The 26,499-nt window shown below is 39.6% G+C and overlaps 4 protein-coding genes and 1 long non-coding RNA gene across 8 annotated transcripts in view; 3 read left to right on the top strand and 2 right to left on the bottom strand.

Moving 5' to 3' along the window:
* Window positions 1-10,092, top strand: part of LOC129760991 (serine-rich adhesin for platelets-like) — an 80,128-nt gene extending 70,036 nt beyond the window's left edge. For 3 of the 4 annotated variants that reach the window (XM_055758692.1, XM_055758691.1, XM_055758689.1), the window contains 9 exons: window positions 1,898-2,057; window positions 2,125-2,326; window positions 2,390-2,496; window positions 2,562-2,931; window positions 2,991-3,394; window positions 3,458-3,581; window positions 3,666-4,133; window positions 7,975-8,195; window positions 8,746-10,092. In XM_055758692.1, the coding sequence (XP_055614667.1) occupies window positions 1,898-2,057; window positions 2,125-2,326; window positions 2,390-2,496; window positions 2,562-2,931; window positions 2,991-3,394; window positions 3,458-3,581; window positions 3,666-4,133; window positions 7,975-8,195; window positions 8,746-8,958 (2,269 nt within the window). In that variant the 3' untranslated portion in view covers window positions 8,959-10,092. The remainder of the gene's footprint in view (window positions 1-1,897; window positions 2,058-2,124; window positions 2,327-2,389; window positions 2,497-2,561; window positions 2,932-2,990; window positions 3,395-3,457; window positions 3,582-3,665; window positions 4,134-7,974; window positions 8,196-8,745) is intronic. The other variant, XM_055758690.1, reaches the window with a different exon arrangement.
* A 3,184-nt stretch (window positions 10,093-13,276) lies between these two features.
* LOC129760987 (serine/threonine-protein kinase pelle) lies at window positions 13,277-16,029 on the top strand. Its single transcript, XM_055758686.1, has 5 exons — window positions 13,277-13,552; window positions 13,615-13,724; window positions 13,779-14,326; window positions 14,387-14,519; window positions 15,410-16,029. Exons 1-5 carry the CDS (start codon window positions 13,400-13,402, stop codon window positions 15,909-15,911), a joined length of 1,446 nt encoding a protein of 481 aa, XP_055614661.1. The 5' UTR covers window positions 13,277-13,399; the 3' UTR covers window positions 15,912-16,029.
* LOC129760988 (uncharacterized) lies at window positions 14,690-15,333 on the bottom strand. Its single transcript, XM_055758687.1, has 2 exons — window positions 15,008-15,333; window positions 14,690-14,948 (listed from the first exon to the last, which is right to left on the bottom strand). The coding sequence occupies exons 1-2, from the start codon at window positions 15,293-15,295 to the stop codon at window positions 14,763-14,765; spliced, it is 474 nt and encodes a 157-aa protein (XP_055614662.1). The 5' UTR covers window positions 15,296-15,333; the 3' UTR covers window positions 14,690-14,762.
* Window positions 16,030-17,183: 1,154 nt separating the features above from the next.
* LOC129760989 (uncharacterized) lies at window positions 17,184-20,767 on the bottom strand (the record flags this gene model as incomplete). The annotated part of the gene is made up of 2 exons (XM_055758688.1): window positions 17,184-18,465; window positions 18,966-20,767. Coding segments are annotated over 2 exons (2,610 nt in total), but the record flags the coding sequence as incomplete, so codon positions are not given.
* A 4,145-nt stretch (window positions 20,768-24,912) lies between these two features.
* On the top strand, window positions 24,913-25,546 carry LOC129760990 (uncharacterized). Its single transcript, XR_008740420.1, has 2 exons — window positions 24,913-25,231; window positions 25,296-25,546. It is a non-coding gene; the product is annotated as an uncharacterized LOC129760990 (long non-coding RNA).
* Window positions 25,547-26,499: the final 953 nt, after the last annotated feature.

The raw sequence follows: 26,499 nt of genomic DNA, 5'->3' as shown, positions 1-26,499 counted from the left end.
TTTCAATTTTCATACGATGTTCTAATGAAAAATAGAAGAAACGGCATTGTGAAAAAACACATTCATTCATAGCCTCAGTTTTTTTTTCATCATCTAACAGTACGAAGCAATCGCCAGTTCATAGTTATTATAGTTTTCCTTCAATGTTAAATGTTATTGTTATCTCCGGAATGGTAAGTTCGATTTGATGTTTTTGGTGCGAACGTTGAATATATTAGTAAACTAAAATACATTGTTTGTTTACTTTTCAGCAAGCTGATCGGCAAAAACGAAAGGTCGAAGATTAAGATGCGACAAAAAAACTTTGATGGAGCCGTCTGTTGATACGCTGCTGATGGTGATCATGAAGGATTTAATTTTAAACAAATTTGGCAAACAATAAAGTGAATGTTTTCAGGATGAAATATCGAGAATTTTTCTTATTAGAAAGTGATTTACTGTTTCCATAAGAATCTCTTATGAAAAGCAACAACCTCTCATTGAAGTAGGCTTTCATCTTCAGAATTCATTCGCGTCATAAGACAATCTTATGAATTTCATTAATTTTTCTTATGGCGCCACTTCATAAGAGAATCTTATGGCATACATAATAGTATTTTTCTGAGTGTAGCACAAGCTTCTAGTACGGGTGCAAAAAAGTCAATTTCTGACTACATCTGACCCCTTGAATAAAACTACTTGGCTTAAAGATTGAATTTTGTTTTCAAAGAAAGATTGAAAAATCGATGTTGGTAGTGTGCTAGTACAAAGGACTAGTATGAGTACCGATATACAATTGTCTGTCAATAATTGTCGGACGCTTCGGTGACGAAAATCGATATGAGAAGTTTGCTAGTTCAGGCCACATGCTTCTTGTACTAGTAGGTACTACACTCAGAAAAATACTATTATGTATGCCATAAGATTCTCTTATGAAGTGGCGCCATAAGAAAAATTAATGAAATTCATAAGATTGTCTTATGACGCGAATGAATTCTGAAGATGAAAGCCTACTTCAATGAGAGGTTGTTGCTTTTCATAAGAGATTCTTATGGAAACAGTAAATCACTTTCTAATAAGAAAAATTCTCGATATTTCATCCTGAAAACATTCACTTTATTGTTTGCCAAATTTGTTTAAAATTAAATCCTTCATGATCACCATCAGCAGCGTATCAACAGACGGCTCCATCAAAGTTTTGTTGTCGCATCTTAATCTTCGACCTTTCGTTTTTGCCGATCAGCTTGCTGAAAAGTAAACAAACAATGTATTTTAGTTTACTAATATATTCAACGTTCGCACCAAAAACATCAAATCGAACTTACCATTCCGGAGATAACAATAACATTTAACATTGAAGGAAAACTATAATAACTATGAACTGGCGATTGCTTCGTACTGTTAGATGATGAAAAAAAAACTGAGGCTATGAATGAATGTGTTCATCATTTTTTCACAATGCCGTTTCTTCTATTTTTCATTAGAACATCGTATGAAAATTGAAAGAATTTCATAAGACTCTTATTAAAAATTAGTTTGGAGGCAAAAAAGTGGTTCATAAGATGTATCTTATGAAATTTATAATAAGATTTCCTCTGAGTGTAGTAAAAAAAAGTTGATTCCCTGCTAGACTTTGCGACCTATAATTAGAGTATGGAAACTCTTACACCGGCATAATCTGTGCCAAGTTTAAAGCTGAAAAAGATATATTTTACACCTCAAAAAGTTCAACTTTCAAGAAGTCCACAACAAACATAAGGAATGGAAACTCGTTGAAAAAAAAACCTTAACGGTCAACGGGGTTTCATTGGGTGAGATCTTGTTGAGATCTATGTTATACCTACTACCCTTTCTCCTTGATTTTTTATTTCTAACATCGTACAATCTTTCCGTTTTCCTTCCCTTTCCGAACTCAAAGCAGCGTAGGCACCAGGGAAGTGCACAACAAGCTGGAGAAGAACCGGCGGGCGCACCTGAAGGAATGCTTCGAGCAGCTGAAAAAACAGCTGACCCTGCAACCGGACGAGAAGAAAACGTCCAACCTGTCCATCTTGGATGCCGCCATCCGGCACATTACGGTTCGTTGAATGATGAAAACCAACTTTCGAGAAATTCCGATCGTTAACCTTGATTGTTTTTCCACAGCTTCTGAAACGGAAAGAGCGGGAGTACGAGCACGAAATGGAGCGACTCGCGAAGGAGAAAATCGCCCACCAAAACCGGATAGTGCTGTTGAAGCGGGAACTGTCCCAGTGGAGCGATGTGGACTTTTCCCGGCTGGCGCCGGATACAGACGCGATTCCTAACGGTGTTAGCAGCAGCAGCAACGGCGTGCAATCGGATAGAGGTGAGCGTCCTTTTTGGATATTTTCTTTCGGTTAAATGTCAATGAAAAATCCTTTGTTCGTAGATCTTTTGAACGAAACTGTCGTCACTCCCGGAAGAAACGGAATCCGGTACAGTTCGTCCAGTTCGCTGTCCAGTGTTGCGACAACGGCTTCCATCGGAAATTTACCGGTTAGTATTCCATTTCTTTTCCTACTGAGAAGAATTTTCAAGAAGCATTTCTTTCCGTCCAACAGCATCAGACAACGATCTCTCCGATCCTGATCGGGGCTTCGTCATCGCCAACCCGTGCCAGCCCACCTTCGACGATCGTGAGTCGCAACTCGACTTCACCTGCCATTATGCCGCTTTCGCTGACCACCAAGGGAGCTTCGGCAACGCTTTCGGTGACCGAGACCCGCAACGGAAGTCCCTCGCCGCTGAAACTTACTACCATCAACGGACTGCCGAATGGGCTGAACCTGAGCACCGTTAGCAACGGGCTCGGCAGTGGTAATTCCAGTGGCGGAAGCAACTGTAGCACACCCAACGGCAGTACAAATGGCGTCCCAAGTAGTACCATCGGAAATGGTATCAACGGAACGCCACTGCCTTTGATTGTTGGTGGTAAGATTAAATTTCTTCCCTATTGTTTCACCGCCACTAATCACACTTCACTCTTTCAGCCAACAATCTGACCAGTCTAAGTCAGTCTCAGCTGTTCACACCGGTTACGGCCACGATTTTGACCACCGGTGGATCTTCCGCAGTACAAACGTTGCCGCTGAATCTGAACGTAGCTTCGGCCAACGGACATCACAATGGGTCGTCCGGAACGAGCCATGGTAGCACAACGACTGGGTTGCAGATCATCGGAACCACCAATGGCGGGAACAAAGAACTGATCAACGGCACCAAAAATGGGCTGCGGACGTCAGACGGTGGCAACAAGATCGAAATCATCGCCACCCAATCTGCCTCGTCCGGATCCAGTTTGGACCCACCGGCAACCAAGGTCATTAAGTTGGTGAATGGAAACACCATCGTTGGACTGACGTCCGTCGACAAGGACAAGATGATGCTTTCACAGGTTAGTTTGAAGACCCAACCTTCGCACAGCTCAATGCTCTAATCTGTATATTCTTTCGTAAAGGTTGTACAACAAGGTGGTCTGGTAGTTTCGCCCATCCAGCTGTTAACCTCCACTCAAGGTCTCCGTGTCATCCAGCAAGCGCCCAACGGGTTAGCTACGATCGAACTCAGCACACCTGCCAATGGTAAGTCGAACTCGAAAAGGAATTCCTCAACAAACCTAACCCACCAAAGATGAACTCCCGTCTAATGGCACCTCCTTTTTGCAGTACAGCCTCAATCAAGTCAAACGCCGCGACCCATCGGTGGTAACCATCACAATAGTAGCAGCATCAGCAATAGCATCACCACCAACAGTTCCGCTGCCGTCTTCCCAACGCATTTAACGGCCGGCACGGCCCCATCTTCACTGACCGGGGCTCAGCTGCACAAGCTCCTAATTAGTAGCTCGACCACCGCCAACGGAGCAACTACCCTAAATGGTTTGACCAACAACCATCAGTCGTCCCACCTCCATCACGGCACCAATGGGTTCACCAGCGCTACCACCACAGAACTGGCGCGGTTACCGGGCGGCGCGGAGCTGAACATTCTACCGGCGGTCGGCAGCAATGGGGTTACCACGGCGCTGCCCCTCTATAGGACCAGTGCCGGAGCGCAATCCCTCGGTGGCAAGCTGACGTTCGTTAATGCCATCACCACGACCGGGGGCTCCGGCACTGGACTGACGCTAAAAGGTTAGTTTAGTTTTTTTCTTATGTTGGTAGACTTTCGAAAGGATCTTAAAATCTTGAGAGATGGAGTCGTTCTCTATGTTGATCTATGAGCGTTAGCTTTATTCACAATAAGGTAATAATCCACTACCCAAACTGGAACTAGATTACTGTATTGGCGTCATGGAGGGATAAGGTCGTTTGTTAGGAAGCTAGTGATGGTCCAAGGAATTTGCTAATATTCCTTTGGTGGTGAGAGGAAAACGCACTAGTGCGTTTCCCGGCATCCTGCTCATAACATCTCGTAGCCTAAACCTCTGGTAATGATTCGAAGCTTTCCTGCTCGGAACGACGCGAGGTTAACACGTATACGATAATTCTTGTTGATCTCTGCGACGTGAGATTCGACCTCTCATCATAAAGACTTGGGGTTAATCATACAAATCTCTCCTTTTGAAGACTCGATTCCTGACCACTCCTCTAACAACTGAGGTCCGACTTCTTATCACTAGGATTCGAGGTTCGAATTCTTTTGCCCGTCGTGTGTTGGTTGAGAGCAACTTTTCTTGGATTCGCGTCCAACACACGCGCGGGACTTAACGTAACGACTTGGATGATTCTTGACAAAGGTAGGTCATCCTACATCAACTCAAATGGCTCGGCTGGCTTCGAGAGCTACCGGCTGGCTTCGAGAGCTACGCGGGTATTCCCAGCCGGTAGAATAACCCTTTGCAAACAATCTCCACTGCGAAGAAGGTCTAGCCCACTGAGAAGAAACACACTATGCTATTAGTGGATACTGTGAGTAGCACAACTCCACTCAAAAGGTATAGTCCTATCTGCTTAAAATCGTGGAATCGAATGCGCACTACTCGACAGCACTCCGAAGATGACTTCCATCGTTGTCTGGTCTTCTTTTCGCTCTTTGGCTAGCAATCCTAGGATTTTTGGCCCTGTGGCCTCTTCTTCTCTTCCTGTGTCGGTCGAGTATCACTTATCCTAGACTCAAGCCTGTCACAACACACGTTCACGACTTTTGAACGCTACGACTTGGATGTTTCCAGACAAAGATGACATCTTATACCGACTCGAGAGGCTCGTCTAGCCTCTCTACCCGAGGGTATCTCTCGACAGTGGTTTACCCCCTTCTTACAAGATCCGCTGCGGAGAAGGTCGAGTCTTATACCCGACGGTGGCTCCCCTGGCTTTGGCCTGACGGGTCCTAGTCCGAAGACCTCCTCCTGGCTCCGTAGCTCCCAGTCCAACAACTTCACAGAGGCTTGTGGGTCGACGAATTTCCAATGACGACCTTACAATGGCTCCGTCATCCCAGTAGCTACGACTTGCAAGTGCTCCGACTCGAGGACATTTCCTCTCTCCGACGAGCTTCCAGTGGTTCGTGGCACGAGAACCTCTTTTGGCTCAAGCTCGACGACCTCTCCTGGATCTGTACTGACTATCTTCAATGGCTCCGGCTCGAGTATCTTACAGTATAGCGTTACAGGACCATAATCAGATGGATTGTCAATGTGCAATTGGTCTAAAGATCCAAAAATTAAAACCAATTACACATTTACAATCCATCGGAACTCTAGTAACACGAACTCTGGATACAAAAAGATGTTTTGTTAGTGTTTATGGGGTACTTGCCAGTAGAATTTATCTGGAGAACACTTTCAATCGAAAGATAGAGATATTTGAGTAGAAATCGGTAAGATCGTGATCATGGAAGTGCCCAGACGGCCGTCCGAATTGATCAGTGAGTCGTAGTGGATAAACATTTTGAAGCCTACGCCTTGGGTCAAACTACTGATCCGGTTCGAAGGACCAAAACGTATCAGATGGTCTTGCGGTTATTTAGGAGACTTCAAATTTACTGGGATGATTGGATCAAGACACTGGGGTAGGGTTTTTTACTTCTGATACGTGTTCTACCACAGTTTACGCAAACACGCAAAACCCAAATCTTGTAGCAATTTCACATTTTACTCACACGACATTTTTTAAACTTAAGCTAGGTTACATTAGATTTACTCACGGGCCCGTTTCCTACCATAATGACAAACATCTGATAGCCTAAACACACAACAGTAATATCACAGCTCGGTTTCCTCAGGAATCACGGTAGTATCACAGAATCTGGCAGCCCTTCCAGGCTGCTCTGCTCAAAGAGCACACGGTTGTTGCCCAGAGCACTTCAATGTTGGCAATGGGATAGCTGACCGGGTCACAAAAGTGAGCTTAGCTACCAAACAACGGCGCTACCAATGATAAATTGCAATTTTAGAGATTTTTCTACGTGTCACCTAAACGCAACTCACCCGTCGTGAGGGCCGTCGTACTCAAATGAGATTCTTTTTCGCCGTCTGTTGTTTTGCTTGGTGGTGGTTACTTTAAACTCTGTTCTGCTGAGAAGAGATTATTTCAGATAAGTTCTAGGACATAAAATTTAGTTCCACTTACCACTTTATCTGTTGGTCGAGTCTTAGGTGGTTTCTTTCTATTTCTTTTTCTTCAGATTTTGATCTAAAGTTGCGTTCCGGGTTGTTGTCGATTCTTCCTTTGCCTGTTAGTTGAAATGCATTTGGTTTCCGTTCAACACTTTCATGCGCATTCTCTCACCTTCAGCTGATGCGGGATGCAACGGATTGCGTGAAACCAACAGCAACGGTGAATTTTCTCCTTGTTTACGTTTTCCATGTGTTTTCGTTTGACAGCTAACACTCTTAAAGTTAAACACGCATCTTTGGCTTGTTTTCTACTCTGGTTTCTAGGATCGACTACACACTCAAGAATAAACAACGACACGAAATAAATTACACAGCAAGAAAAATTCGTGTAATTTTAGATTGAAAACGATGCACGAAAACGGAACATCGTTTTCAATCTAAATTCACATCATCATTACATTGAGCCGTGTAAATTTAGACCATAAACGATGCACGAAAAGAGAACAGCTTACTGTCGTGTAAAAATACACAGCGATGTAAAATTTTAGATATTCCTCGGGATATTTGCAATTTTATGAAATATTGAAATATTATGAGTCTTGAGAAGAAAACTACAGTTTGCTATTATTAAACATTTATTCAAAAAAACCTAAATAGTAAAGAAAAACCAAAGAACACCCACCATCACGAGCACCGCCAGGCTGGGGCACGGTAGAATACGAATATATTCATATTCTGCTGATATTTTAATCGCTCACTGGGGAAACCAAACGAAATTTCGTTCCGGACAGTCATGGTCCATTAATACAGGTCACTGCCGGGTCAGGAGGGATTTTTGCTCACAAATGCCTCGGATTGTTCACGCAAATTCCTCTCCTGGCAATATTCCGGATCCCTGCCAGTGCAACATCTGCCGTCGCTGTAATCGAGAAACAAATAATTAATTTTTATAACATCATTCGTTTGTATTTTACTTTAGAAATTTACCACTTTAGCTATGTATAGAGATGATTAAGCTGCGTATTGAAACGAATACGTTCGGTTTCCGAAGAATGACTCGACTGGCAAATGGTATACAAAAAAACAACAAACAAACAATTTCATTCAATTTTAAATCAACAGATATAATTTTACACTGCTTGCGATATAAATTTCATTGGTCGCTTTATTTTTACATCACGGAGTGTAAAATTATAGCAAAACAATTTATTCCTATTCGCTTTTTGAGAACAGACTAAAATTACATCAAAAGGAGTGGAAAATTACATCTTTTTTTTATTATACTTGAGAAAAAATAGATCACGCGTGTTTCAGATTCCGTATACTTTTAGAAATTTTTTGCTGTGTATAATGCTACAGCGTTACCAATGGAAAACGGTTTTTCTTAATTGCATTTTTTCCCTTTCTCCTTCCAGGAGCTGACTCCCTCAGTAATGGCGGCGGAAACGGCCGGGTCCACGTGGTCACTACCCCGCTCCAAACAACCAGCCTGACACCGGTGGTGGTATCCCGATACGAGCAGGACTCGATTGGCGGCAACGTCATCACCACCACCACCAACCACCTTCCCACCCACGGTCTGTTTACGACCACCACAACCAACAATGGCGGAGGCAATGCAGTGGTCACGCAGAAGGTGGGTGCACTGGTTTCACGACACTGAATCCGTTCGCTTGCTTGCTGTGTGTCTTAGTGCGCGCAACCACCACACCAACAACAACAACAAATTCTAAAACGCTACCTGTTGATTTTATTTTTTTATTTTTAATAACACTACGCTGTGAATACTGAACATTTATGTACACACACATACACCCACACGCCCATACAAATGTAGACACCTATTTTTAACAACAGCACACATTCAATCAACCAAGACAATTGTGTCAGAAAACAATAGATTGATGTTATTATAAGTTGAGCTTTGTTGTGCTACGAGATCAATTAGGACTTGATGAAACAAAAACAGAAAAGACTTACCTAAAGTGCCCGCTCTTGGTTTCTCCGTTTCTCTTTTGTTTGCTTCTCGATGTTTTGCATCCACGCCTTTGTTGGTCTGTGTTTATGTGTTTCTTTTTCTTCAGTCTTTGTGTGAATGTGTATTTGTTTCTTGATTTTGCTGGGGTGTAACTGTGTTTGTGTGATTGGATAAGTTAATAACTCCTAACAATCCGGATTGTATGCAGATGGTGAAAACCGTGGGTCAATCACCAATCAGTGGACTTCCGCTGATTGCGGCCACACCTAGCGCCCAGTATCTGAACACGGTGCTCAAGTCTTCTGGTGCGGCGGATGGCAACACTGCCGGTGGCGCGGAGTTGATACTGCTGAATAGCAGCCCGAGCATGCCAGGTCAGAAAGCCGGCGTCGATCCCACCGCCATACCATCGGTCATTTAGGATCAGCTTCCACCGCCACCTCTGGCACCGCTGCCATTGGCTTCAGTTTCGACAGATCTGGCAACCTTGCCACAGGAGCAGCCTCATCGGCTTTTAGCTGCTGCTACATCTTACAGCACCACAAATCGGTTTCCAACGTCGCAAAAGTGCCGTCAAACGGCTCCGACACTATATAAACAGAATGAAGAAGAGAAGCGACGAAAAAGAACCACTAAGGGGATCAAACAAAAGAGAGAGAAATCACGAGACAGTAATCGGAAGCAGAAAGTTCCGATCCAACGAAGGAAACTAGAGAGAAAATAGAAATCAATTAGCCAACTGTGAACTTACAAAAAAAAACACAGACTAACACACACCCACACAATACAAGAACAATACAAATTACAAAACAAAACTGAACAATTGTAAAAATATATTCTACTACTCTTAAAGTATGATATCTACGCAAAAGATAAACTACCACGTAGTGAAAAAAAAACAAGGAAACGAAGAAAAAAAAACAAACTTGTCTGTATTTAATTTATATATTCGTGGAACAAAATTAACTGTAGCTCAATTTTATTTTTTATTTAATTTTTTAATCAATAAACGATACAAATCAAAACAAAGGAACCACAATTTAACAAAACTAAAAGATGTTGATGTAAATGTGTAGTCGGCGCCAGCCTTGATGGAGAAAAAAACCAACAAAAACAAAATAAAAGTTTATAAAACTAAGTGAAAACGTAATCAAATAAGTGGAAAAACAAACAAAATAAAAAAAAACTGGAGATGTAAAACAAACAAAAACAGGAATACAAATCAAGTAAAAAGGTTAATAAAAAGACCCGGCAAAAATTTCCTGTGTACATATATTTAAGTCTATAAAAAATCAAATAAAAACAAAAAATAAAACAGACATCTTTGTACTATAGAAACACTGGCAAAACAAAACAAGAGAGAAACAAGTCAAAACTTACACGAGTCTTTATTCTCTAGAGAACAAACAGCATCAGGTGTGTAGGAGGTAAGTTCGCAGACCAGACTGCAGAGGCCATTTCGTTTGCTGCGACGTTAAAAAAACTCAACTAACAAAAAGAAAAATGTACGTAAGTAAAGGAGTAAGCGCAAGTGACGAATTTCGGCACACACACACATGAAACAAAAGAACACCCCCTCACATACATATTCATATTATATATACTAATGTAACCATACTAAGGCGAACACAGACAAAAACACATCCACACATACCCACACAAAGTAAGAACATAATAAAAACCAACAAAGTACGAATTCGTTTGCCACCGTTTTTGACCTAAGCCAGAAAGAAGAGAAGAAGAAGAAGAAATCATATTATGTATCATTAACCACCCCTAGAATGTAAAAGTAAAGTAATGAACAAACAAACCAACAAAACACGGAAGGAACACAATTCTCTCAACAATAAACTTTTTTTTGTGCATGGTACAAACATACAAAACAAAACAGAAACAAGAGAACGAAGACGCGACGAAGACAGATCGTGGAAACAAATCAAAGCGAGAACGAAGTAGAGAAAGACGTGTGAGTTTAGGGAACATTTGTAACTTAGGAACAGCGGCTGATAGCAAAAGAAACACTCTCGAGTGGATATATAATTTTTCTCGGCGAGCATGCGGTTTCGGACAGTTGACACTCATACAAGAAAACTCACATCCAAACACGCGAACATACATACATACATACAGACAGACAAACAACAGCGTATGAGAGTAGGAAGATAAGGAAAAAAAAAAAACAAAACAAAACGCTATTGTTGCTAGTGAGAACACACAATGATGGCTAGATATTAGCTTATAAATGGAGATACAAAATATCGAAAAAATGGAACAAAATAAAAAAGTATTTAAATATAAACTGGTCCCTTTTTTGCTTTAGTTTTGAAAGAAATCATGTGCATGATCTGTTCAGCGAAGATGACAAAAATTGGAAAATTTACAAAAATTACTACAATGTGTAATTTGACAAAAATACATAGTAAAAAAGATAAATTCAAATTAAACATGATGAAAATTTATATTCCACAATAATGAATAAAAAATAACAAATTAAAAACTCCCAAATTATGAAAATTACAAAATTGACGAAACTGTGGAACTAACGGCGTGTTCGTAAATTGATTTTTTCTTTCGAAGTGATTTTTTCTATCGATGTTGGCGTTCGTAAATTAAACAAACTGTATGCAAAAGCATTGGAAGGTGATTTGACATCTACCAAACAAATCGATGCATCACCCAAACAAATCAGTTTACGCCGTAAAAATGGACAAAAGTTTTACGATTGACAACAATAACAAAAATTCCAAAACGATAAAATTCACAGAAATGAAGAAAAATAAAGAAAATATCACAAATGATAAAAACGAAAAAAAAAACAAAAATCACAATATGTATTACAAATGCAACTCAAAAAGAATGATGAAAGGAAAAATATTAGAAAATGGACCTAAATGACAAACTATACTAGAATCACCATAATATTTAATAAAAAGCCTGAAATGACAAAAATTAAAAAGGACGATGATGAAATAACAACAAGTATTTATGAACATGTAAATAATACAAAATTTTCAAAAAGTATGGAAATGAGCAAAATGATACAAATAATAAAAAGACAAAATAAAGCCAAAACTACCAATATGACAAAATTTTTAAAAACTTTAAAAACACAAATGACAAAAATGTAAAAATCCTTTTGGCGTTTAAATAGCTCGGGGAGCTGACGCTGGAAATAAAAATTAGAGATAGTTTGGAGAAGAAAATTTTATAGTTTAGAGTAGGCAGCGTAGAATAGTAAGCGATCATGAGACGTTGGTTAGACCATCATGCACTTCATTATATCCATTCCGGCTGGATATGAACAGAATTTTCCTAGTTGGAGGCGGCGGGATTCGATCCCTGATTATCTTGATTACTAACCAGACATGCTAGTCATTAAGCTAAACGACCATCCCGGACAAACATGTAAAAATCCTTGAAATGAAAATGACGACGATCCGAAAATTGACCAAAATGTAAAAAACGACACAAAAACGACAAAATCATCAAATATGACCGAGGTTACAAAATTTACAAAAATGAAAAATTTACAACATGAAAATAATGAAAAAAATTGACAAATTTTGTCATTCTTGTAATTTTCGTAATTTCTGTAATTTTTACACCTTTTGTAATCTTTGCCATTCGTGTCATTTTTGTAATTTTTGTCATTTTTGAAATTTTTGCATTTTTGTCAATCACTTATTTCATTTTTGTCATTTTCGTAAACTTTTTCATTTTTATAACTTTTTATATTTTTGTCATTTTTGTAAATTAGGACAAAAAAAATTATTCAAATTTAAAAAAAATGAAAATCATGAAAACGACAAAAATAATAAAAATTGACTTAAACGGCAAATATGACAAAACAGAAAGACGAAAATTGACATAAATTACAATAACGACAAAAACGAAAAAAGAGATACAAAAAAAAACCAAAATGACGAAAAATGAAAAAAATACAAAAAACGGCTAAAATGGAAAAAGACTAAAACGACAAAAATGACAAAATTACAGAACTGACAAAAATGATAAAAACCATAAAACTCACAGAAAAAGGTGATCGGAAATTTCGAAATTGATAAAAATGGCAAATGACCAAATTAACCAAAACGATAAAAGAACAAAAAAGACGAAAATGACAGATTGAAAAAGAATGAGAAAAAAATTTGTATGGACCAAGTAGTTTGATTATTTTTGGTTATTTTTGACAGGTTTGGCATATTTTTCAGATTTGTCATTTTTTTTAAGTTTTTTTGTTTTAGTCATTTTTTCACTTTTGTTTATAAAGCTCATTTTTACCTCAAATTTGTCTTTTTGTCAATTTTGTTGTTGAATTGATTTTTATTGAAAATTGTGATGTTTTGCGTGTCAACTTTTCAAATTTAATCATATTCATATGAAATATTTTTTTCTAAGTATCTATTTGATTTCAGTTTTTCCATTTGAAATTAGTTTTATAGTAGTTTTTTTTAATAATACAGTTTTTCGTGCTGATCATTTGGCGATTTGATATTTTAGAAATCTGAGCCTTTGCACGTTTTCAAATCCAGTATTTCAACTGAAAATAAAGTCTTTTGCACATTTACTACTTTTTGAATCAATCCAAGACAGGTTTCAGGTGTTCATGAATATATTTATCGCATCGCTCATTATGTTTGCTTAACGCTATACAAATTTTCTTACTGGGTTTGGTTTGCAATTAACGAAAAACAGGGAAAACAAATTTACCGTGTATGTTTTGATTTTCCAAAATAATTAATGTTTTTGTTTTGATTTTTTATCAGTCGCTATCAATTCAGTTTATCGCAGTTTTCTGCTTAATTCCGGCGTTTAAAATCATGTTTCGCTCAATTCGGTAACGAGCTGTGCACAATCAAACCATGGCTATTCCATCGAACGCCTTCTGCAGCTCGTTCGTGTTCATCTATGACCTACCACCGTTGAACCGGAAACAGCTGGAAGATCAGCTGGACCAGGACGGCAAATGGGTCCGGTTGGCGCTGCTCATGGGCTACAGCACCGACGATGTTGAGGTGGGTCGGGGAATTAACTTTATTTTTAATACCTTATAAATGAAGAAGTTTGTTTTTTTCAGGACATCCGACGACAAAGCTCGGAAGCAAAGGCTTCGCCCTCAAGCTTTTTGTTAACCAGGTGGGGCAACCTAAACCACAAAATAACGGCACTGTTTGTGCTGCTTTCAAAGTAAGTTTCTTAATTTTGGTTGATAGAAAGAAAATATATGCAATTTGTTTTCAGAGGGACATTCTTCTCGGAAATGGAAACCATAAAAATGTACGTCGAGTCCAAGTATCACGTGCTGATCAAAAAAGATCAGCAATCGGCTGCTCAAGCTATTAAAATTATGAACGGACCACCGGCTCCAACAAGTCCTCCAGCCGTAGCGGAAGGGACCACCGATAATAACGAAACGCCGGCGCGACCGGTGAAGATTCCACCACCTCTTCCGGTGGCCCCGCCTCCTGTGGTTGTCGCTGCGGCTCCACAGATTGGTGTCGGAGCCGTGGGTGGAATAGCGGCCGTCGCCAGTGGGCTACCTCACTTCAGCTACGAAGATCTGAAAGCCGCAACGGACAATTGGAACGCGGCCAATGAACTTGGCCGCGGGGGATTTGGAGTCGTTTACAAGGGATACTTTAAGCAAACCTGGATGGCCATCAAGAAGATTAAGGGCATCAATACCGAGTCCGCGAGAACGGAATTGAGGCAAAGTTTCAACGAGCTCAAGTATCTGAATGCCTGTCGGCACGAGAATGTGGTCCCTCTTTTTGGGTGCAGCACGGATGGTAAGGATTTCTTTTCTTAAAATTTCTAAACTGAAGTTATTAAATTTTTTTTATCTACAGTTGCCACAGAACCATGTCTGGTGTATCAGTTTATGCCCGGAGGTTCTCTAGATAATCGATTGTTTCCAAAAAGTGCAAATTTTACACCACTCAGTTTAGCAGATCGTGTCAGGATCGCAAAAGGCACGGCCAGGTGAGTTCCTTCAAATTTTTTCATGCTGTCCTCATTTCGGTTTACAATTATGTTTTACCAGTTGAAGTACCTTTTTAAGGTCACAGTTTTGACCATCGATTTTTACATCGTAATCGTGTCAAGTTGAATGTTGACAAAAAAAAAGAAATAAACAGGTTTTGAAAACCCTTATATTTTCCGTACTATTTCCCTAGTTATGAGTTCAATTAACGCATTAGAGCTAAATTTAGTAGCCAGCTACCCTTATTGTTCGCCCCCTTTTTTCTTGTTTTGGGCGGGCCGTTTGCTAACGATGGCCAGATAACAGAAAGCTCCACATCTCGGTACTGGCTGAGACACTAAAAAGGCACCCCCGTCCGGTGATCGACGAAAAAGCTCGGTTTGTGGCGATTGAGAATTCTCGAAAAGCGTCTTAGGAGTTTCTGTGGGCTGGAAATAAACTACCTAGTTATTGGGTTCAAGATAAGCATCGTATTAAGTCAACGTACAATCAAGTGCGTAGCATTCAGCACATAGCCTGGGGGAGGTCGCTGGTCGAAAGGTGCTTGCAAGGTTCCTTGCTCACAGTTTGAAGACAAATAGAACAGGAAATCATTTCGCAGACGCACCTCTTCCAGCGTTTGATTGGTGTGAGCCAGTTTGTCGATCCAAGCTTCGACCAGCCGGCGTTGGCCCTGATCCAAGCGGCGCGAGTGCGTTCGAATTTGGTGCAGGAAATAGTTGAAATCGTAGTTCAACTCCTGTAACAACTCATCCAAAGTCCCGGCAGAACTCATTGCCCCACAACTTGACAGGTGTCAACATTTTTTGCCAACGATTACTGTGGTTAAAGAATTTTTTTTTTAATAAATTTGAAATAATGATAAAGTTTTATTCTGTCACTCATTCAGGGGCCTCCAGTATTTGCACACCTTCGCCCAGAAACCAATCATCCATGGGGACATCAAGCCGGGCAACATTCTGCTGGATGGCTGCAACGAGCCGAAAATTGGAGATTTTGGCCTCACGCGTGAGCTCGCTGTTAGCGATTCGAGCATGAAGGTGTCCCGCGTCTATGGAACGCGGCCATACATTCCCAAGGAGCTGTACAGTCAGCGGCAGCTGAGCACCAAGGTAGACACATTCAGCTTCGGACTGGTGCTGTACGAAATCGTAACCGGGATGCGGGTGTACGACGAGAAGCGACCGATCAAACATCTGAAGGACTACATCATGCAGGCCAAGAGCGATGGGTTGGATTTGCGCCGGTTGATAGATCGATCGCTGCCACTCGACGACAATGCTCTGAAGATTATCGTTGCTTTGATGAGAGTTGGCTTCCGGTGTGCCGCCGATGATGCGGAACAGCGGCTTGAAATGGTGGAAGCCTACATGTACCTTTCGGTGCTTTAGGAAAGCGTAATCGAGGTATGTACACAGAATTTGAGATGTTTCAGTTTTATTTGGCCATTTTGCCTTACGGTTAGGTTTTAAAGATGCTCACAGAGAAATATATTTTGATATTTTTAAAGTGCTGAGAGAATTTTTCCGTTTTGAAGAAGCCAAGAGTTCGTCCAATTGCTCAAGTTTGAAATTTTTCTACATTCTTCTTTTGTTGGAAGAACTAGCCCCTCAAAAAATAATCGATGTTCGCCGCACAACAAAAAAAAACCCCAGCAGGTACATCAACGTTGATTCTTACAATCAACATGACCATCATTCCGGAATTCATAAATTTCGGTCTCCTTCGAGTTCGCACGCGCATTTACTACTCGCAGCCTCTGTTACGCCGACAATGCTTACAGTACGGCCACCCTAAACTCTAAACACTAGCCGTATCGAGAATTGTCGTAAATCATTCGACAATAGAATTGCTAAACAATCTTGGTCTGATTCATCAGTTCTTGTTTTGCTCGCTTGAAGAAAACCGTAACGGAAAGCAAACTGGACGACTGCACAAAAAGCTTCAAGGTAACTGTGCTCAAAGTCGACGTCGAATAGACTGAGTCGATAAAAGTCAACTCAGAAAACCAGAAAGCTCAGAAAATTAAAAACTGAGAATGAGAAGAGATGCAAAACAAGTCTGTATCGATGCGCTTGAATGGAATTCAGGGGGAAATCGAATAACAGGACAAGAAGCTTGCGGCGGTTTTATCTCATAAATTACAGCTGCTGACTAGAATCAATCAAGTTCAAGTGAAGACGCTGGCTCCGGATCGTCAACAGTACGTCTCGGTAGACGAGCGTGTTTAGACGATTATCGCTGATCTACTGATGACATGTGTTCGATTCCCCTTTCGGTACTGGATGTTAAATGTTAATCTTAAGTTGTCTACGTTTGTTCAATCTTTAAAGCCTAAATCGGTTAAGACGGTGTACGTCTTTATACAGTGAAGACTCATTGCAGTTAGAACTAAGAGGTGAAATTTGACGATTCACGTCATTCGCCCCGTTAGAGTGAGATAATGTTTTCTAAATTCGTTTCTGATGTATTCACGCCCTTTGTTCCAAAGCAGCTAGCACAATTTCCCACCTAAATGTGATGTATCCAATGCCTCGTATTGCGATTGTTCCAAGTTCTTGTGCTTCCTGAAGTTCCGCAATCTCGATGTATGCTTAGAGGATGAAATAAGCTTCCTTGAGTTGAAGTTTAAAATGATGTCATCAGGTTGAAACAGAACCCCATTTTGGTATAGGTATTTCACAACTTTATTTCAAAACTGGCTCCTCTATTTACCACTCTCTGGAGATGGTAGTTGCGGGTGATCCAAATTCAATCGAAAGGTTGTGTTAGGTTTCTACTTTTAAGCGGGACAGTTTCTAAAATATACTCATATGTTAGTCGATAAATGAACTTCCTCGTAAAATATCACTACTCTAGAGTTCGGGTTGCTCAAAAACATTCCCCCATGCATTGTTTCAGCTTGGTTTCCGAAAAACAAATCAGATCAGCTTGCCTCATTCCTGTAATATACTTTGCCAAGATTTGTGCTCTTGGGTGTACACTTTTCCTGTACACGCATCTAAAATTTCTGTTTGGTAACATCGTATAAATATATTCTGACTAAAGGGTTTTTTGCCACTTTCACTTTAAACTTCTCATTCGTATTCCTTTCGCTCTAAAACGTTCATTCCAATGGTTCCAGTGTTGAACCCCTTCTATCGCTTTCGATGGTGCTGCGAATGACGCTCCCGATCGTTCCACTTCTCCTTGCTGTGATGATTATCGTGGTGTTTCTGCCAGTGCTTGTCTTTCCCCTTGTGGTTCTTATCGTGCCACTCTTTACGATTTTTGTAATGATCGTCATCGTCGTCATCATCATCATCGTCATCGTCCTCATCACTGCCATCATGTTTCTTGTGATTCTTGTGACCGTTGTGCTTTTTCCCCTTATTCTTCCAGTCGTCATCATCATCGTCGTCGTCATCATCATCATCATCATCATCATCATCATCGTCATCATCATCGAATTTCTTTCGATAGTTTTCCTTCGAGTTGTACGACTTCTTATAATCGTCCTTGTATTGATTCAGATAGGATCCTTCTCCTGACGAACGTTCATTGCTATTGTCGTAATCCTTGCGTTTCCATTTGTTTTCCTTACATTCCCTCGAATCGTGACACTCTTTGCTATCATCATCATCATCGTCATGCTTATACTTTTTGTTGAAGCCTTCTCGTTCCCTTGTATCTCTGTTGTGCTCAGCCGAAACTTCCTCGCTTCGGTATTGGTCTAGATAAGAACCACCATTAGCAGGTCGATCCTGCTGCTGCTGCTGCTGCTCCCGACTCTCTCCGCTATTTTTCCAGTGTTTGTCCTGTTTGTTGTAACCGTTGCCATTTTTCCACTCTTTGCTACCATTTTCTTCGCTATGGTACTTTCGTTCATTACTGTCCTTCCATTCACGATTTTCTTTTTTCCAATCCTTCTGGTAATTTTCGTGCGAATCGTTCCGTTCGTTCGATCTGTTAGAAGAAAAAAAAATCGATGTTAAGTATTTTAGTTTTGAAAATTGTTAAAAACATTTCGTTCCTATACTCGGTATGCGATATTGGTTTTCTGGGACGAGTACAGTAAAAATAGTAGGTACTTGAAAAGGTAGATAAAAAAGTTACTGCCAATACTTTGAGAATCCAAGGGCGAAAAAATAATAATCTCAGAGTTCAACGCATGAAATGAGAAAGGTTTGAGTAACAATTTGATCGAGTTTGCAACATTTGGACATTCAGCAACATTTGCATTCAGAACCAACAACAATAAATAAATATTTAGGATATTTAGAAATTTGGATAGATATGATTTTAGAAAGTAGCGAAAGGTTGCTTGAATTTCCAAATTTTACCTACACACATCTACTAGTAGTGCCTAATTCACGCGCCTTTTCCTTGAAGCGAAAGCATAGGTGAAAACGAATTGCCGAATTATTGAATTTATCTACTTGTCAAATAAAATAGTAAAAACTTACCTTCTATCACCGTTGCTGGATCGCTCCTTCCACTCCTTGCTATCTCCCCGCCATTCCTTGCTATCTCGTTTATATTCTTTACCATCACCTCCTTTCCATTCCTTATTGCCGTTCTTCCAATCCTTTTTATCACCCTTCCATCCGTTTTTGTTGTTGTCACCGTTCCTATACTCGTTCCTTTCAACATTCTCCTGAGAATTTCTCTCAAATTGTTGCTCTTGCTGCTGTTGTTTAGGTTGTTCGTATCCGCTTTCAACGTTGCCTTGCTCTGCTCGCGTTTTACCAAACTGTTGCTTCCGTTGCCGCAGTTCATCTTCGGTTCGGCTTTCCACTTCCTCCAGGGTGTCCAAACCAACGTCCTGCAGAAACTGATTCTTCTTCCGTTCCCAGTCCCACAGCAGCGAGGCTTTGTTCTTCAGCTTGTGGTGCATTTCCGGAGTCGCTTCGTACTTTTCGCGGACCCACGTCGGGTACGTTTCCCAGGGGATCTCTTCCGGGGCTGCCGGTGTTGTCGCCGTTTCGGTGCTTGGGGTGGTACCAGCTGCTCCATTATCGGCAACGTCTCCCTGGTAGGAGGTTCGAACGAATTCCGGTTCTGGATTTAAATCCAGGATTGCAACCAGACTTTCCAAAATCACTGCACCCTCTTCTTTGACCGTTTCGTAGGCTTGCTGGAAATCGAAAGCGAACGGAGACAAGTTTGGAGCTTTCGGAGGCGCAGCTGTGGCTTGCCGTTTATGTTCGGCCACTTCTTCCGCTGTTGGTTTGATGTATTTAGTGTAGTCCTTAGGGCCGTCTGGCTTGTATTTTTTGTGGTGCTGCTTGTAAAATTCAGCTTTACGCTGTTTGGCTTCGATTTTACGTTTTTTGATATCACAATACTTCGATGAGTATTCCGAGTACAACGCATCTTTAACTGCATTTTTGTTGTAACAAAACTCCGGTAGAACGTAGTCCTTATCGGCTATGAGCATAGGTTGACCATCGTCACCTCCCCAAACGACTCGCAAAGGAACTTCCCCATCCTGTGGGGGGACTTTCCTAAATTCCGGAAGCTCCGGACCGGTGCTTTTTCCTATTTTCTCTTCCCCGGTACCCATTTGAACAGGATCTACTTCTTCAGGTGTCGGAGTCGCGTCAATAGCCTTTTCCAGTGTTTCGATCCATTCAGTGTCCGCTTTTTGTACCTGCTCATCCAACTCGGTCCGCGTGTACAGATGCTTGAGTTTGTTCATCTCATTCTTCAAGATGTTATTCTCCAATTCCAGCTCGGAGATCCTCTGCTCATGTTGAAAGTTAAATTCATCGGCCCGGTTCTGATAAACGCGGGAATTACCCACCAAAATGGCTACTACTGCAGTAACTAGTACCCCGGCCAGGACAACTGATGCCCGATGAACATCGGTCCACGTTATCAGCGAACCTTCGGGAACCAGTGCCCTATCCTCTGGTGGTTCCTCATCACTCCTTCTTCGCTTCAACCGCCTCTCTCGGGGACGTTGTCGCTCAACGGCCGCCGTTTGTTCTTGTATTTGTGAGGACACCGCCTCGTCTTCCTCAGCATCCAATTCGAAACCTTTGGCAAAGTGCAACCTCTTCTTATGATCCGGCGTTTCGGTTGCACTGGCATCGCTCTCGCTTATCACCGAGATACCGTCCGAGGAGAACCCATCGTGGGAGCTGTTGGGAGAAAAGACAAAAACGTGTTTGAGTATTTGGATAGATGCGATAAGGCAGGGTGTTGTTCCTGTGTGGCCGGATTTCTGTACAAGATGTGTGAGGCTGACTCGCACGTGTACTGGTCGTGTGACATAAGATAAGTATGTTGTTTATATTTGAGCATCCGGGTCTTCTGCCGACCGAGATCGTGTGGCGCAAAGCAAATAACGGAACGATTGTTACATAATTTGTTATTTGATATGTCTAGTCTGGTCCAGATTTTCGAACTGCGATTCATGTTCGATAGGTTTCAATCCAAAGGATCCAACAGTTCAATCAATGAAAATAATTGAGTTCATTATACAGAAATACTAGTTAGTCTGACTATACTTAGTACCATTACACGCTTCATAAAAAATATTGATGGTAGACTGCCTACAGCAACGAACCAGAAAAAAGCTACAGTGCACAGTGGTCCAGAAATGAAATTTAGCGGGAAACAATTATTTGCGCTCTTGCCTTAGGTTTAAGACATTTGGTGTCCAAGACAAAGTTGTACAACATCACAAGGCGCTACTTTTGAATGAAACATTTTTAGGGTGGTTCATAAAACTCCTTAGATACGAAAATTATTTTTTTACTGTAAGGAGATAGTGCTGTATTATGTTCAGCAATTATTTAGAACAACATAATTGATGAAACTTTGTAGAAGGCTTTGAATGTCTATCTATTAACGTTCAGGTTTTATGATGATTTTTCGTGTACAAGTTAGGGTGGTCCAACAAAACCAAGTTTTTTTGTTATAACTTTGTTGGATATCAACTTATCAAAATCATGTGTTCGGCAAGTATTTAGCAAATCTTTATGCGCATCTTTTGTAGCAAACAGATTTCTAATATCTGCTTTTGATTCGCAGTTATCATGAATTTTGTGTTCAAAAATGGCCGTTTTGTATGAGCCATAACTTCAAATGGAGCAAACCAAAAAATTCAAACTTTAATTCGTTTGAAAGAACATGTTAAAATATACATTATATCAAAAAACTGGAGAGGTGTTTTTTGTTTGAAGCTTTTTATTTACATTTGAACCTGACCAAAATTGCCATTTTTCATATAACAAAATATATCACTTTTGCTCTGCGACATGGAATTCTTCTTTGCTTTCGCACCCTTAGTCAATAATTCTAATTTTTTTACCACTACAAAAGCAGAGTTTCCTATTCATAACCTTTTGTAAAAATTTTGAAAGACTAACATAGCCAGAGGGGCACAAATGAAAAAAAATGAGGATTCTTGATTATTAATGTATAGAACCATAAACTGAAAACAATGAATTACTAACTACCCAACAAGAAAGTCTTGAATTGTATTTTTCTTAGAAGGAGTTATTATTCACTTATGTCCTTTTGACTGTGAAAGCCAGTTTTGGTTTCTCCGGTGATCATTTTGATCAAACCCAAGTAAACCACACAGTTTTCAGTACAAGAGTTTCGATTATTCGTGATGAACGTTCAAAGGAAAGTTATAGTCGTTCACTGGCTGAAGGGGTCTAGTGAAAAAGATATGGTTGAAGTTCTGTTAAAAATGGATCCGAAGCTTTCGAAATTAACATTGAAAAAGAAATTAATTAATTAAATTAATTTGGTGGATCACACAGTGGAAAGGTTGTTGAAATATTTACAATATGATTCTACATTTCCGGAAAAAAATGCTTCAACTTATTTTCAAATGGGGAGCATATGGTAGCTCAAACCACAGCAGGTATAAATTTATTATGAACGGACCTTAATCTTTTGATCTTCAAATTATTTCAATACAGATTTAATCAATCCTTCATTGACGAAGATGATGAAAGAGACATGCGTGAATACAGCGATTCACACATTTTCACGGTTTCTCTTGTTCCGTTACGTCTCGTAGATAAATCTAATGGGATACAAAACGTTATCTGGAGTAACGATTGCCCATCCTCAGTGAGTTTGTGCAGACCTATTAGGCTCATTTTTGCTAAGGAAAGTGCAGATCTTACAAGATTCGTTGGAAATGTTCATGAAGATTGCAGATTGCAGATTGCAGGAAATTCTTCGAGAAACGGATTGAAGTTGCATAAATTACGGGTTCAGTCCCGTTCAGCTTTTGGAAAAGTTTTACGTGATTTTAATCATTATCAACAGTAGCTCGTTTGAAGGGTATGCCGAAGAAACTCGGGTGCTTTATAACAATTTATATAGCTGGTATCCCGTTTCTCCAACCGTACACAAATTGTTAGTGCATGGAACAGCAGTCATAAAACATCATATTTTACCCATAGGCATGTATTCGGAAGAAGCTGGTGAAACAAGAAAGTTTACGAAGTTTACGAAGATTTCGAGGAAACCACTCCAGAAAGTTCGATCGTGTGGTTAGTCTGGAGGATGTTTTTAAAAGACTCCTCCTGACATCAGATCCGCACTTCTCACTATCCAATAGAAAATGTATGAAATATTCAAAAACCAGCCTTCCTGAATGCAGCCGTCATTTGATCTGTTACCCCTAACGCGTTTTTTTTATTTGTTTCATTATTGCTAGAAGACACGAACGCCACTAACGTGGTAAAGTGTCTATAATTAGAGGAAAAAAAAATTATTGCTAGAATATAAGTGTTTTTTTTGTTTTCTATGAATTTTTTATTGATTTCTCAAATAAACTTTTTTATCCGTTTTTCCGTTTCTGTTAACTTTAATGATGATATAAATGTTACGATGTGTACGGATATTCCTCACGCAGCCAAAAGTAGTCAAAAATAATATAGAAAGGTTATGTGAAAAATGGCAATTTTGGTCAAGTTCAAATGTGAATAAAAAGCTTTAAACAAAAAACACCTCTCCAGTTTTTTGATATAATGTAGATTTTAACATGTTCTTTCAAACGAATTAAAGTTTGAATTTTTTGGTTTGCTCCATTTGAAGTTATGGCTCATACAAAACGGCCATTTTTGAACACAAAATTCATGATAACTGCGAATCAAAAGCAGATATTAGAAATCTGTTTACTACAAAAGATGCGCATGATGATTTGCTAAATACTTGCCGAACACATGATTTTGATAAGTTGATATCCAACAAAGTTATAACAAAAAAACTTGTTTTTCTAGGACCACCCTAACTTGTACACGAAAAATCATCATAAAACCTAAACGTTAATAGATAGACATTCAAAGTCTTCTACAAAGTTTCATCAATTATGTTGTTCTAAATAATTGCTGAACATAATACAGCACTATCACCTTACAGTAAAAAAATAATTTTCGTATCTAAGGAGTTTTATGAACCACCCTAAAACTGTTTCATTCAAAAGTAGCGCCTTGTGATGTTGTACAACTTTGTCTTGGACACCAAATGTCTTAAACCTAAGGCAAGAGCGCAAATAATTGTTTCCCGCTAAATTTCATTTCTGGACCACTGTGCAGTGGAGACTTACGCTCTGATTTATGCTGTGTAGCACCTCAAGTCAACCAAAATGAGAGCAAATTCGGCTCTCAATACGGGATTGCAAAATTTGGTATCATTTTGCTATAATGATTGCAGTTCGTCCCGTCTCGATTTCCTTCGGAAGTTGAAGCTGAAACAAGACAAAAAAAACTCTCAAAAACCAACAGCCACTGATTTCAATCAGGACCGAATCCCACTTTGTGCTAACGGAAAACGAATTTTTTTTAGCAAAATTACATAGCTCAACTTAACAGCACTTAACTGCTGTTGGAAGCATAATTGTTGAATGTTACAAAAAGGCAAAGTGAGAAAAACGCAATCAAAGTTTCACAAAAACACTTTGTTGTTATGGCACAGTTTTGCAGTTTTTGTTGACTTCAATGCCGTTGATCTCTAAAGTATACTCCTATCATATGAGCCTCGATCAAATTTTTCGAAAATGACTGTTTTTTTCAATGAAAACCCTTGTGTGACATTTATGCCGCGAAATTCTACGAATAGTCGAAAAATGGACGCATAAAAAAACCGACCGAACAACTCCAAAATCAAAATGCTAAGACCTCCAGGTTTTCTTTTTGGTCTCCAAGAAAACTCCATTTTCTATCCTCCCATAGAAAAGCCACCTTTGGTAAGTTATTCCGTAGTCCTTATGGGTGGAATTTCCATTTTACCGAAATTTCACATTTCAGCACACAAAGATCCACTACCAATAAGACTGACATGATAAATGTTCAAATTATGCATTGGATATACTACACAGCAAAAAAAATTCTAAAAGTACACGGAATCTAAAACACGAGTGATCTATTTTTTGTTGAGTGTAATTACAAAAAGATGTAATTTTAAACTTCTTTCGATGTAATATTAGTCTATTTTCCAAAATTGAATAGAAATAAACTGTTTTGATTTAATTTTACACTGCATCATGCAAAAATCAACCGGTCAACGAAATTTATATCACAAACAGTGTAAAATTATATCTGTTTGATTTAAAATTGAATGCAAATATTTAAATTGTGCCTTTTTATATTTCAAGTTAGTTTGCGCGTCGGGCACTAAGTAAACAAGTCGAAAAATTATTCGAGAACGAGTCATTCAAAGGCGTAGCTACAGGAGCACTTTAAGAGTCTTTAAAGTAGTAAGTTTATGAGACGTGAAATAAGGAATATGGTTGAAACTGATAAGTTTTCTCTCCATTACAGCAAGGTCAGATTTTTCGCAGCGGCTGATATCCGGCCAGTGATTATCCGGAGAAACTTTTGTCAGAACAATTCGAGTGTGCAGGATGCTGACCGAAAAATTATGATTTCCGGAACCATTCGAGGATGCTGATCATGCTGATTCGAAAAACATCCCCGTGCTGGGAATCATCGGATGCAACAACAATATCAGCCTGACGCTTTCCGAATGGTTTTTATGTTCAGTTTTGTAAATAAATGTGAATTAAAAATGATACATGCGGCGTATTTATTCAAGACAAAAGCAAAAACCTTAACATTTAGAAAAAATATCAATATTTACGATAATAAATTTTAAAATTTTCATCCCTGTGTATTTTTACACGACGGCTTTTGTGATCCAATCTCGTGCATTGATTTCGATCTAAATTTACACGCCTCAAAAATTACATCCTCGAAAAAATACACCGTGATAGAATTTTACATCAAAATCGATGTTCCGTTTTCGTGCATCGTTTTCGATCTAAATTTACACGAATTTTCCTTGCTGTGTACGGATATTACCACTTTGCCTACTACGGGCCGTTACAAGTTATCTCAGGTTATAAGTAGAACCAAGATGATTCTGATAACAAAAATGACTTCACAACAGTAAGCCATTGTAGGTTGGATTACTCTATTGATGAAGAGATCATCCGTGTAGAGTTGTTCCTACGAGTAAAGCTGCAGGGATAAGACTAAACCTTCTTTGCAATGGATCTCGTAGGAAAAGTGGAATATCACCGGAGTAGCGTGGACAATGCCGCGAAGCATATAAATAAGACTTGGGTTTCTAGTTCGAGAAAACCATGACACGTAATGAGAAAAAAAAAATCAATACGAATTGTTTACCAGATCCATCTATTTTTAAGCAGGTTTTTCATGAGGTTTGGAAACATTCTGGAAACTCCGAATAAAGAACTTTATAGAGTTTCATAAAGATAAAGTTTATGAAGGTTTTCTTTTAATTATGTAGATATACAATTTTTTTTAAAGTACAGGTTCCGGAAATTGAGCTGCATTGAACATTGTTGCAGTGATCGAGTGTTTTCCGAAGAACTGGATCTCGAACAGACGTAGTGGTGTGATCGCGTTGCTCCGACAATAAAACTTCGGGTCACTTGCTGAAGTCGTCGAACACGATCAGAAAGTAAGAACCGCCGATGGGAACAGCATAATCCATGTGTCA

The sequence above is a fragment of the Uranotaenia lowii genome, unplaced genomic scaffold (genome assembly GCF_029784155.1).
Source record: "Uranotaenia lowii strain MFRU-FL unplaced genomic scaffold, ASM2978415v1 HiC_scaffold_95, whole genome shotgun sequence".
Classification (NCBI taxonomy): domain Eukaryota; kingdom Metazoa; phylum Arthropoda; class Insecta; order Diptera; family Culicidae; genus Uranotaenia; species Uranotaenia lowii.
The sequence above is the reverse complement of the archived record's forward strand: the minus strand, read 5'-3'. Positions and strand labels throughout refer to the sequence as shown.

What these genes read in the sequence shown, in the direction of transcription:
- LOC129760988 (XM_055758687.1), bottom strand. Translation starts at nt 15,295, where the DNA reads ATGAGTTCTGCCGGGACTTTGGATGAGTTGTTACAGGAGTTGAACTAC. An exon ending in TGAATGCTACGCACTTGATT is followed by an intron (nt 14,949 to 15,007) that starts GTACGTTGACTT and finishes GTTTATTTCCAG; the next exon opens with CCCACAGAAACTCCTAAGAC.
- LOC129760987 (XM_055758686.1), top strand. Translation starts at nt 13,400, where the DNA reads ATGGCTATTCCATCGAACGCCTTCTGCAGCTCGTTCGTGTTCATCTAT. An exon ending in ACAGCACCGACGATGTTGAG is followed by an intron (nt 13,553 to 13,614) that starts GTGGGTCGGGGA and finishes TGTTTTTTTCAG; the next exon opens with GACATCCGACGACAAAGCTC. An exon ending in TTTTGGGTGCAGCACGGATG is followed by an intron (nt 14,327 to 14,386) that starts GTAAGGATTTCT and finishes TTTTATCTACAG; the next exon opens with TTGCCACAGAACCATGTCTG.